Source organism: Lathyrus oleraceus, chromosome 3 (assembly GCF_024323335.1).
Source record: "Lathyrus oleraceus cultivar Zhongwan6 chromosome 3, CAAS_Psat_ZW6_1.0, whole genome shotgun sequence".
In the NCBI taxonomy this organism is placed as follows: domain Eukaryota; kingdom Viridiplantae; phylum Streptophyta; class Magnoliopsida; order Fabales; family Fabaceae; genus Lathyrus; species Lathyrus oleraceus.
In genome coordinates, this window is record NC_066581.1 from 39,712,880 (window position 1) to 39,725,340 (window position 12,461).

Sequence of the window (12,461 nt, forward strand, 5' to 3'; positions counted from 1 at the left end):
CTCTTCTCCAACCTTCTTCCTCTTGCTCTGTCTCTTTGCCCTTTTCCTCTTTTCAGCCGCTTCTCTGCTTTTCACGTGAAACCCTTTCTTTACCAAATGGGACTCTTTTTCTTATTTCCAACTTATATATATTTTCCAATAATTATTATATTATAATTATAATAATAATAATCCAATGCTTCCAATTATTTAATTAAATTAATAAATATAATATTAACTTAAATTAAATAATTATCTTATTTTTATCGGGGTGTTACAGGTCGACCTTTCATGCAGACAAGTCGATGCAATCTCGACATGGACCAGGGTACGTTAACCTTGAAAGCTCACGACAAAGAGATAACATTGAACGCTATTGAAGACTAGGAGCTAGAGGAAGATACAAAATCTCACTATCAAGTAGGCTTAATCAAGACAGAGGCGAGAAGGAAAAGTAACATACCAACATCAGAGAAAGATACAGGAAGGCCCTCTCGACTCTCACCACTGGCATTAGCCACCCTGAATGGAAAGACTTCCATCTCCATTCCAAAAACCAAGAGAATCCATACTGATGAAAGAGACAACTTCCTAGTTTTGGACAGGAGATGCAACAAGATTTGGAGGCTGAAGTACCCCCCATAACAAGGGGAATGAATCGTTGAGCCATGCGACGTTAAACGAAGCTCTTCGTGGGAGGCAACCCACACATTATTATTTCTAATTATTGTTTGTGTTTGTTTGTCATTTTAGGTTTGCACAGTGCCTTGCATAAAAGAGAGAAGGTACTCACATGGAAAAAGTTGGAAAAATGAGCAGAACAACAGCCAGACACGGCCCTTGTCAGGCCTGCAGATTTGAAATTTGTTTGGAAAATTTGAATATTTTGTGGGCATGTTGCACTTTCCGCCCCAGACCCCTCAGTGTGGCATTCTGAGTCACCCTTCTTTTATCCTGTTCTAAAACATTGAGGTCAATATTTAGTTCAAGTGTGGGGAGGTTTTCCTATGCTTTTTGCCTTTATTTTTGTTTTGTTTTATGTTTTATTTGATTAGTTCCCAATTTTTACCGTTCATATTTGGTTTATGTATCATGTGTTGCATGTATTTCAGGTTCTTGGTATTATAGTTGGATGAGGTAACGATCAATAGCGGTAGTGGATGAAATGATCACTCCACTTACTATTGCTTGTTGTGAAGGATCTTCCTAGAAAGTCGATATTATTGAAGAAAAGATCAGACGCAATTTCTAAAGCTCAACTAACTTAGGTTCCTTGTGCATTCCGAGTTGAGCAAGAAGCTGCACCATACTCAAAGTATTGTGGATGTTGTCAAGCTTTACCTAACATGGTGAGTGCATAAAAAGCCAAATACATTTGTCATCATGAGCGATATTCAGGTATGTCTTTATCATTCTGACTTTGCGTAGGTTCTCTGGGAGTTTCACTTCATGTATACACACACTGAGGCACCTTGTTTGATTATAGCCCAGAGCCTTTCTAGCCATCCTATTAATGTTATCCTTTGTTAACCCCATTTGAGCTTATACCCTTTGTTTGTCTAACCACATAAATGTAACCCGCGACCCAAAACACTTCCTTACCCTGTTCAGAGTCAATGTGATGTCATTAAGCTGTGTTAAATTCTAAGTTTGGGGTAAACCCCATAAGTATCAAAAACCAAGGTGAGTACGGAAAAAAAAACATAAGAAGAAGAAAAACGACCATAAAAATTTGAGAAAACAAAATACAGTCGATGGTTCGAAAGAAGCACTCACCGAAGGAAGAGCGCTCAGTTGAAAAAAAAAGAGAATACCAGAGAAAAACTGAGCAATTGAAAAAGAAAAGAATAAAACACAATGAAAAGAATATTAACATTGGCTCTGAACCCAAAACCACTTGTTTTCCTTTTTATTTGTATTTACCATACCATAACCCAAGCCCCGTTACAAACTGAAAGGCCTCAAAAAATGTGTGTTTTGTGTAGTTGATATGAAAGGAGAAACTATTCAAACTTATGAGTTGATATTGCATATTCTGAATTGGGAGTGAAAACACTTTAACCCTGAGAGACTTGGTGAGAGTGTGATGTAAGTTGACAGGTGAAGCGGTACCTCGATGAGGAAGTGCGATAGAAAACTCATTAGGAAAAGTAGGAACTATAAAAGGGAGAGTGAAGGTGTTGGCGAAAGATCTCAACAGTATCATGGTAAGAATACAAATTTTGGGAAGTGACACTTTATCGTATAGGACATTACTTGAGGACAAGCAATGGGTTAATTTTGGGGTTGTGATCGGTCACCATTTTCACTACGTTTTCGTTGCTTACCCGACAAGGAACCGTGATTTTGAGACACTGTGTATGCATTATGGTACCTTTAAAGTTAATTTTCATTCCCGTAAGTTATCTAAGCAATTTTATTAATTGTCAGTTTTATTTTGTGTTTTCGTGATTTTACGCTTCGGTTGTCGTGTTTATGCCCTCCAGGTCCATGGAGAAGATCCAATGGACTCAATGCAAGAAAGTGGAAAGTTTTGGTGTTCAAAAAAAGAAGATTTCTCAGTTCAAGAGGCCTGACACGGCCACCCGTGTCACCTGACACGGGCCGTGTCAGGAGGAAGGCCAAGAAAGTACAAGAAATGCCCAAAACAGTGGCCTGACACGACCGTGTCAGGTCACCTGGGGCGTGTCAGCAAGGAGATAACAAGGCAGAGAGCTGACACGGCCACCCGTGTCAGCCCAAAATGCTAATTTCCAATTTTCTGGCTATTTCGCCGGGCTTGAGCTGCATGGACGTTTTGGAGATTTCCAACTTCTGCCAAGGGATTTTCACTATATTAGGAGAGTTTCTACAAGAGAAAAGATCATATTGGAACAAGGCGAACACAATATTGTCAGACAAGTAAGGTTTACAGAGATCAAGGAATTCGGAGAGCGGAAGGTTTTCATGAGCAGAAGCGATTGAAGATCCACGTCATCCAATTGCTTGTAATGTGTATTTTTTATCTTTAATTTGTTTTGAACAATATGAGTAGATAAACCCCTCATTGCTATGGGGTGTCCCTGATTTAGAATTGTAATGACTTTGAGTTTACGATAACCTTTTGATGTGTTTAATGCTTTCTCTTTCGGACCTTTATGGATTCCCACTTACTTGTTGGTTTGCCGATTTACTCTTTGGTTCAAAGCCAATTTGCCTTTATGGATTCCCATGCTACCATTGCCTTTTGGTTCAAGTTATTGTTCATCACTGCAATCATACTCTTGAAGTTGTGTTTGTCTTATTAGTCCTAGTTGCTTAGACAAACACTCCCTTATCTTTCCTTTGTTTTTGTGGTTTCACGAACTACGAATGCTCTGACTTTCTCATTGCTCAATGAGAATATGTAGGCATGAGGGTGCGAATCCTTGGCGAGCATAATCCTAATTATTTCGTCTTCCGCCTTAGGGAACCGTTCATATCTTTCATGAACCATTACCTGCCTCCAATCATTACCACTCACCCCAGTGACATACTGTTTCTTTGAAACCAAATGCAGTTTTATTTAGAATCCCATAAATACCCTTTTAGGATACTTGTCCACCTTTGTTCTAAGAGATGTTTGCCTTGATGCCAAGTACTTAATTCATTCTTTTTTATCATGACAATACATTGGGTATGCCTTTGTCCCTCCACATCTTAGTTGTGCAACCTTTACTCTTGGGTTGCAAATTTCATTACTTATGTATTCCAATATACCCTTACCTTTAGTTTCAAATTATACCTCTTCAATCACTTTTACCAAATCCTCAATTCTTTGAATTTGGTTACTTTTCTTTATCATTCCATTCATCTCCATGATGCATTCATATTCTACCTTCATTCACTTCATGTGATATAATCTACCTTTGAGCCAAATACATTATCCATTTGAGCTCCATCTTGTGTCAGCTTGTGAACCAAGAACTGTTTGTGTTGTAAAATCAAACACTTAATTCCTTTGTTTTCAGTTATTCCAATACAGTGATACCATGCCTTAGGCCCATCACCTGTTGGTTCATACCAGTTTTACTCTTGGGTTCAGATTTCTTCCCTTTTTGAAGTTCAAATCATATTATCCTTTGGTTCAAACCATACCTTTATCACAACTTCTTTTTATCTTTCATCACTAGTTCCATGAACTACAGAGCTCTGAATTCCTTATTGCACTTTAAGGATACGTGGGCATGATGACCCTAATCCTCACCGAGCCCTTTATCTATTCTTTTCCTTTTCCCCTATTATTTTGTGAGTAAATCTTTAGATAGAACGCCCATTCAAGCAAGAACAATCAAAATGGTCTTATGGAGTACTATGGATGTAAGGGGTGATAATAGCTTCCTCTTGCATAACCGACTTCCTTACCCAACATATCTCTTTCCCTCGAATTTTATCGATGTTTTTCTTTTCCTTCGGAAATAAATAAAGTTCGATGACGACTCTTTTGTATGTTTGAGCGTGTGATGTGTTCGGATATATTTCCGCTAGATTCATCGCTGAATCGAGCTTCAATGGAGTTTTTGAAACCCAACTTATTGTTCTTCTTCCCACGTTTGATCTTCAATGGAGTTTCTCAAACTTTTTCTATTCTAATTATTTAAATCCAATTCTAATTATTTAAATCCACAAAAAAATAAAAATATTGAGTGAACAGTGACATGCCATTAGTGGGCACAACTGTAATTTAAATATATTAAAAAATAAAATAACATTGCCACTGAGCAGGTTACATAGGTAACTAGAGTGTGACATTTCACTTAAAGGTCTAAATGAGCCAGTCTTCGTGTGCCAAAGTTATAATCACAATTTTTTATGGATAAAGCTGACTCAAGGTTAATCTTAGGGAAATGAGAGTGAGGGGAAGAGGGGGCAGCCCTCGGCGCGATCATCCAATTCACTCCAACAAACATGCATGGTTGGTTCTGTAGTCAAAGCAACTTCGTCACTTTCGTGTACCCATCGGATGTCAGCCCTTTCGGAGCTTTCTTAGGGACCGATTAACTCTACGTAGATTAATCGAACGCAGAAAACCTTCCACTGACAGACGATCATGTTTTTCACAGGATTTATTGTTACTCATGTCAACATTCTCACTTCTGATATCTCTAGGTGTTATCTTCAAAAACAAAAATCGTCTATATGTAGAGATAAATTGGTATTAACCTTAATACTAATTTTATTTGAGAATAATTTAAATTCTTCTTTCTAAAAGAAAAATAAACAAAACAAGAAAACCAATAACGAAATAGAATTAGCCGTTGCAATTCTTGTCCGATTCCAAAATTCAAAACCCTTTCCCTATCAACAACCGTCACAATTAACCAAATCAAACTCTCTTTCGTTCTTTCTTTCGATTCCTATCTCTCCAACTAGCTCCAATCTCTTTTTTCTGCTTTCTCTTTAGATCTCTCATCTAGCTCGAACAAGTACTGTGTGAATCCTCTCTGAATTTTCTTTCGTATTCAAGATCGACTTTCTCCAAGCCATGGAAGGTACTCTCTCGCTCTTTCCTTATCATCATTTCGTTTTCCTTTTTGACCTAATTTAACTAATCGCGTTCGTCTTTTGCAGATAAACTAATTGATATGCTTACTGAAAAGTTCAATCGCTTTGTTATTAACTGCAATTTGAATTCCTCAACAGGTTTTCACTTCTTCTTTGATTTATTATCATAATTTACTTTCATTTCTAGTTCTTTTATTCGTCTAATTAAAGAAATTCGTATATGTGTCGATCATTTAATGTTGTTTTGTTCTTTTTTTTTTTTTTTTTTTTTAGATATTCAATTTTTAGGATTAAACTAAGAAAATCATTTGGGAATAAGATTTGTGTTAACTGATGCAATAATAGTCATAAAAAAGAAAGTAAAATATTGATTCTCGCCGAACATTTTTGTCTTGTTTGTGTAATTTCTGTATTTTTTGTGTAATTTCTGTGTAATTTCTCTGTAATTGTGTAATTTTGAGAATAGATTTTTATTAATTTTGTTTGTTTGGTGTAATCTCTGTATGTCATGGGATAATTCAACAGAACAATTGAATGAAACCTCTGATAGTATGGATGAGAAAACTATGTCCAGTGTAGTCCATGAAACTTCTCCTTATGAAAATTCTTCTTGCGAGGTTCATACTCTACCAATATTGAAGAAAATTCTTGACCTAAGTACCAAAGCTCAGGTAGATTGTGAATGTTGGTTTATCTGCTGTATCATAATTCTTCTCTTATTACTTTTGTTAATGTTTTGGCTTGTGGCTGTTATGTATGTTTCAGGATTTGAAGAAAGAACATGTTTCCCTTCGTAATCAAGTGAAACTCACATTTGAGTCCTTTGCTGATCTTGGTGTTTTAAAGTCTATTCAGCTTCTGGGTAAGGCTCTAACATATGCCTAAAGTTGATATTATCTATAGTTTTCTATGATTAATTTTTTACTAGGATGTTTTTCGGTTTGTGACTAGGTGCTGAATATGAGCTTTTGAAAAGAAAGTACATAGATGAGTCATTTGAGCGTAGGCGGCTTAACAATGAGGTGATTGAACTCAAGGGAAATATCAGAGTTTTCTGTAGATGCCGACCATTAAATGAAAACGAAATTGCTAATGGATCAGCATCTGTTGTCAAGTTTGACTCAACTGCTGAAGAAGAGCTTCAAGTTATATGCTCCGATTCTTCTAAAAAGCAATTTAAATTTGACTATGTATTCAAACCCGAAGATAGTCAAGGTACATGAGAAGTTAGAATTTTTTGGTGGTTAATTTTTCATTGAAAATATTGTTTCGTGTTATATCTAATGCTTATTTGTGTGTGTTTTTTAATTATGCAGATGCTGTTTTTGCACAAACAAAACCTATCATTGGATCAGTATTAGATGGGTTCAATGTGTGCATTTTTGCATATGGGCAAACTGGTACGGGTAAGACCTTCACCATGGAGGGAACACCAGACCATCGGGGAGTTAACTATAGAACCCTCGAGGAATTGTTTCGGATTTCTGAAGAGAGACAAGGCACGATAAAATATGAATTGCTTGTTAGTATGTTGGAGGTTTACAATGAAAAGATCAAAGATCTCTTGGCGGGAAATTCTTCTGAAACCACTAAGAAGTGAGTTTGTTCTACTTTAACTATTATATAGTTTATCTTCACAAACTTAGCTTGCACTGTTTTATGTGATGCTAATACTGAAAATTGGAAAGTGCTAGAGACATATATTGCTTGCAAGTAAAAATAATTATAGCTTTTGAAGAAAGTTAATATTTCAAAGAAGGACATGTAATGCTTTTAATTAGTTATCTCTGCACCTTGTTTTATTTGAAGGCGTAGTTGGATTTACATATGCTTGTTAAACCCATTATACTCAATGTTATGATATCAATGTTATCCTCCCTCCATTTATCTATTTAATAAAGCATGAAATTTTGATTTTATCTATATAATAAAGCATGAAATTTTGATTTTTGATTATCTTATCAAGTGATATTACTGAAGTAGAAAACATAGAGTAAGGCTTGTGAGTCATGATTTGATTGATTCAAATTAAAAATGTGGGTGCAGTACCAAGAGTAGATAGAATGTACTCTACAAAAAGAATAATACCTTGGGATATTCAAGAGAACCAGGTCTTTCTTAAACTAGTCGCTCTCCCTATTTAACCAACTATAATTAACAGTAGTTAGTAATTTTACAGTAATATCTCTCAGAGTTAGTTATCTGTTGAGATTTGAGCCTATCTCTTACGGTACACCCTAATGACTTGGAGGTCTATTTGTCACTTTTACTAATGATGAAATATAGGTTGGAGGTAAAGCAAGCTGCAGATGGAAGCCAAGAAGTACCAGGACTTGTTGAAACTCGTGTTTATGGAGCAGATGGCGTTTGGGAAATTTTGAAGTCTGGAAACAGAGTCAGATCAGTTGGTTCAACAAGTGCTAATGAGCTTAGCAGTCGTTCTCATTGGTATGTCTTGACTCATTCAAATGAACTGATTTGTAAATGTACTTTTTAATTTTCTAGGCTTGAAATTTTGAATCATATATCACTGGCCGAATTTTTGTTTGAATAGCTGTCGGAGACAAAACTCTTTATCTGTTAACATATTAAACTATTACAAAATAGAATTATGATGAAATTAGTAGGTTAGCCACCGATGCAGATATACTTGTATATTATTGTACGTTGTGAATGACAGAGGTTTACTTGCAGTTTGGTGCGGGTAACCGTCGTAGGGGAGAATTTAATCAATGGTCAGAGAACAAAAAGTCACCTTTGGCTAGTAGACTTGGCTGGCAGTGAGCGCGTAGGGAAAACTGAAGCTGAAGGAGAAAGGCTGAAGGAATCTCAGTTCATAAATAAATCTTTATCAGCACTCGGCGATGTTATTGCAGCCCTTGCCTCCAAATCAGGCCACATACCTTACAGGTAATTCTCTTTGATCGCATCCTTAGCATCATTATTACATAATAACTTTCTCTCATTACAATTTGCATTTTTTTTTTTGAGACAGGAACTCTAAGCTCACTCATATACTTCAGAGCTCATTAGGTGAATATTCACTTTAGCACTATGCTCCTTTGATGCGTGCATTCTATCTTTTTTAATTATGATGATGTATAGATGTTGATCTTGGATCAAAATGCAGGAGGTGATTGCAAAACTCTTATGTTTGTTCAAATAAGTCCTAGTTCAGTAGACTTAACAGAGACGCTTTGTTCACTGAATTTTGCCACACGTGTTCGAGGAATTGAGAGTGGCCCAGCCCGCAAGCAAGTAGACCTCACTGAAATCTTGAAGTACAAGCAAATGGTATGCTAGAGTTTACCTATATTCTTTTTTAGTGAAGGGAATATAAATAACTTTACTTAGTGGGATAAGATGAGCTTATTAGTCGTTCTCGTTAGGCGAAAGGTTATCCATGTAGCTGACCTCACTTAGTGGGATAAAACTTTTTGTTGTTGTAATTGATTTTTTATTCCTTAACTGAATCTTTGTCACAAACAGGCTGAAAAGTCCAAACACGAAGAGAAGGAGGTTAGGAAATTACAAGATAACTTGGAAACCGCTCAAATGAAACTAGCCACAAGAGAAATTATGTGCCGACATTTTCAAGACAAGGTATAACAAGTTATGATAATCATATTTGTATGCACTTGTTGCTCTACTCATCTTATCTAATATGTGGTTGAATTTTTGAAGGTTCGGAATCTAGAGAACCAGATTGCAGAGGAGAGAAAAACCAGATTAAAGCAAGAAGGTCGGTCAATTGCTGCTGAGAAAACAATAAAGAGGACATCACTGATTCCTTTGGAAAGACCTGCTCTGAGAGCAATTAATAATTCCTTGCCTCCACGACCAACATCTGAGAGAAGGCCCTTCTCATGCAGCTCTTCCTTGCAAGGAAAGGAAAATATTGACAGAATGACTTCAATGGCGCCAAGAAGGGTCTCCATTGCTGCGAAACCACCAGCTCACCAGCTTCAGACTAGGAGGCGAGTTACCCTGGCAACAATGCATCCTGAAACAAATTCACCCCATGCCTCTACTTCTCAATTCACCAGTGAAAGCAACAATCACCAACCAATGAAAAGGAACCAAAGGAAAGCTCGGTATTCAAGCTTGTTCACTCCAATGACAACATCAACAATCGAGACAACACCAAATTTGAATAAGAGTAGCAGTAGTAGGTTTGCTGGCAGTCCAACACAAGCAGCAGATTCGCAGATGATGGCTAGGAATCCAACTATGATTGCATTGCAACGCAAATCCGTAGTATGGAGTCCTCTCAAGCGTAGAGGCGTGGAAAGTAGCAGAAAATCATCACTTGCGCCATCTTGGCGGCCTTCCACCACACGTATGCAATGATCTTGTAGTGTTTGGAAATATTTGTTTTCTCAAACAACTTAATGTACACTTGTTGTATTTGGAACTAAATTGATTCCTGACAAAGGAATGAAAACAAGTTTAGTTTTTTATATCAAGTGCTTATACTATGAGTTCTGGTTTATGTTTATATATATATATATATATATATATATATATATATATATATATACTCCTGACAAGGGAATGAAAACAGGTTTAGATTTTGATATCAAGTGCTTATATTTTGAGTTCTGGTTTTAAAAATTAATAATAATATTTGTGTTTGACAATTTTTTATGTTTATGATGGTGACCAGTGAAATGTGTTTCTGTTGTTTATGTTTGGATAAATTTCCCAATAATTACAAATCACCATAATAAACATAAAAAATTGTGAATTTTTGACCAAAATAATCTAATTTTTCAAAAAAAATCTCAATAATCCACATTTTAGATTATTTTCCAAACTACATTTTGAAGAGGTGGTGCCAGATGATTGACGTATGCTCTATAAGTTAAAGAGGTAGTGCCAATTGCATTGGTTAGTGCACCTAATGTTGTCAATCCAATTGGCGCCTGTGTGTTAAGTTATAAAGGAGGCGTCAATTGGTCTGGCACCTATGTGTGTGTTGTAAGTTTTTTTGAAAAATAATTTACATTTTAGATAAAAGTCGAAATCAGATCAATTGATATTAATATTAATATGTGTTTACATACGATAACCAAAAAAGACTAATGTCGTTGATTGGGATGATCTAACCGACCTTTGGTACCACATCCCTTAGCTACCGAAACGTGTGGTCCTAACCCACGTTGATGATTCATCCCAGGTGTTTGAGGATTTAAGGGTCCAGGAACATCACCACCACCTGCAGGAGATTGCCTAAGATATTCAGACAAATCTGTGTAGTCATGTGTATGCAATGAAGCGCTACCGCCATAGTTGAGTTCGTGAACCATGCCAGAGTAGTTGGGTTGTGTTTGAGTTATTGAAGGGCGACTAGAACGATTGAAGGGTGACATTGGTGTGAATGATGCGTCGAGAAAAGGTTGAAATGATTATTGTGGTGTTTGGTAGCCATATGGTTGTTGCATGTTTTGGTTTTGTGATGCTTGGGCTTCTTGGCTATAATAGGAGGAGAGACGATTGGTGTTAAATGATCGTTGAGTATTTTGGCTAAGGCGGCTATGGTAGGGTGATATGTTGGGTGCATAGCGATGTTGGGTGTCTTAATGATGATCTATTTGTTGGTGGTGATACGGGGTATGTTCTTGGTATTGTGGTTGGGTGTTTGGCATGTTAGGGTCGTAGGTTTGTGTGTTTGTGGATCGGAAATTTTGATGGATATGAGGTTGTGAGTAACCGGTCTGACAATGTTGTTAGGGGTTAGATGTTGAACCTTCTTGTGTGTAAGTTACCTGACGTGGGTCGTATAGGTACACATCCTCGGCGAGGAACTCAAATCCAACCGATCTGTACCAAGCCATATAATTACGAGTTGGTTTTTCTTCGGTTGGCATCACAACGTCAGTTAAGACATGGTCTTGTCAGTGCTTCCATTTTCGACACTTAGGTCTAGCGAAGCTTTGTCAAGGGTTAAAGTTTCATTGGTCGTTAAATTTTCGTATATGTCATTCTCCGAGGTTTGTCGGGGGATCTGGGATGTGTTGAAGCACATCGAACTGCAATTTAATACGATCACTATGGTGCACCTCCACAGTGATGAATCTTATGATCAGTGTGCATGCAATCCAAACGACTATGTCTTGTTCGTTGATTTCATGGTCATGGTCCAAGTTTAGATATGGATGCCAAATGAACTGAAATGTGAATATATATTAGATTATAAATTTATTAGAAGAAATTAACAAATTATTACGAATTAATTAGGTTAATGGTAATACATCTGTTGGTCTAAGGTGATCCAAGAGATTACGATACTAGGTAATACAGTGTGTAGGATATCTATTGTAACTCATATCACGTGCCGACCATCTACACCATAAAAGTAAATATATTATTTAGAGATAATAATCGATAAAGTAAGTAAATATAGTTCATTGTTAAAAACTTACTTTTGTGTGTACGGGAATGTGAGCGGATTGTGGTTGACGGGCGCTAGGGACGGTAGTCTGAACCAACCCCATGCTTGTAGCAAAATAGCACATCCAGAAAATATAGATGTGTCTTTGTGTGCATTTTTACACGAAGAGATATAAAGATAAGTCAAACAAGCAGACCCCCAACTGTAACTTCTTATTCTATCTACATGTCTTAGTAAAGGTAAATACATAACATGCATACTAGAACCACTACCTTCGGAAAATAAAAATAAACCAATTAAAAGCATAATATAACACCTAGTTTTTATTATTCGAGCGTCTTCAGTAGAATTTTCATCTAACTGTAAGATACTATAATATGCCTTAAGGTGTGAAAGGAGTATACCTTGACCTCTCGAGTTATCATCTAACAAGTCAGTATCCAAGAGGTTCATGCAAATTGAATTCGCATAGTTGGTTTTACCATTTACCGCCTTACCCTCGATATGCAGTCCCAATAACATGTAGACATATTCTAATGTCACGGTACATTCGCCGATTGGAAAT

General features: G+C 36.7%; 1 protein-coding gene across 1 annotated transcript; it reads left to right on the plus strand.

The window, feature by feature from the left end:
* The first annotated feature begins 5,217 nt into the window (after positions 1-5,217).
* Positions 5,218-9,962, plus strand: LOC127132356 (kinesin-like protein KIN-14S). The gene is made up of 12 exons (XM_051061299.1): positions 5,218-5,489; positions 5,569-5,640; positions 6,028-6,173; positions 6,268-6,364; positions 6,454-6,717; positions 6,819-7,098; positions 7,789-7,950; positions 8,197-8,412; positions 8,498-8,535; positions 8,633-8,796; positions 8,992-9,105; positions 9,187-9,962. Exons 1-12 carry the CDS (start codon positions 5,483-5,485, stop codon positions 9,850-9,852), a joined length of 2,226 nt encoding a protein of 741 aa, XP_050917256.1. The 5' UTR covers positions 5,218-5,482; the 3' UTR covers positions 9,853-9,962.
* Positions 9,963-12,461: the final 2,499 nt, after the last annotated feature.

What these genes read in the sequence shown, in the direction of transcription:
- LOC127132356 (XM_051061299.1), top strand. An exon ending in AAAGTCTATTCAGCTTCTGG is followed by an intron (nt 6,365 to 6,453) that starts GTAAGGCTCTAA and finishes GTTTGTGACTAG; the next exon opens with GTGCTGAATATGAGCTTTTG. An exon ending in TATACTTCAGAGCTCATTAG is followed by an intron (nt 8,536 to 8,632) that starts GTGAATATTCAC and finishes ATCAAAATGCAG; the next exon opens with GAGGTGATTGCAAAACTCTT.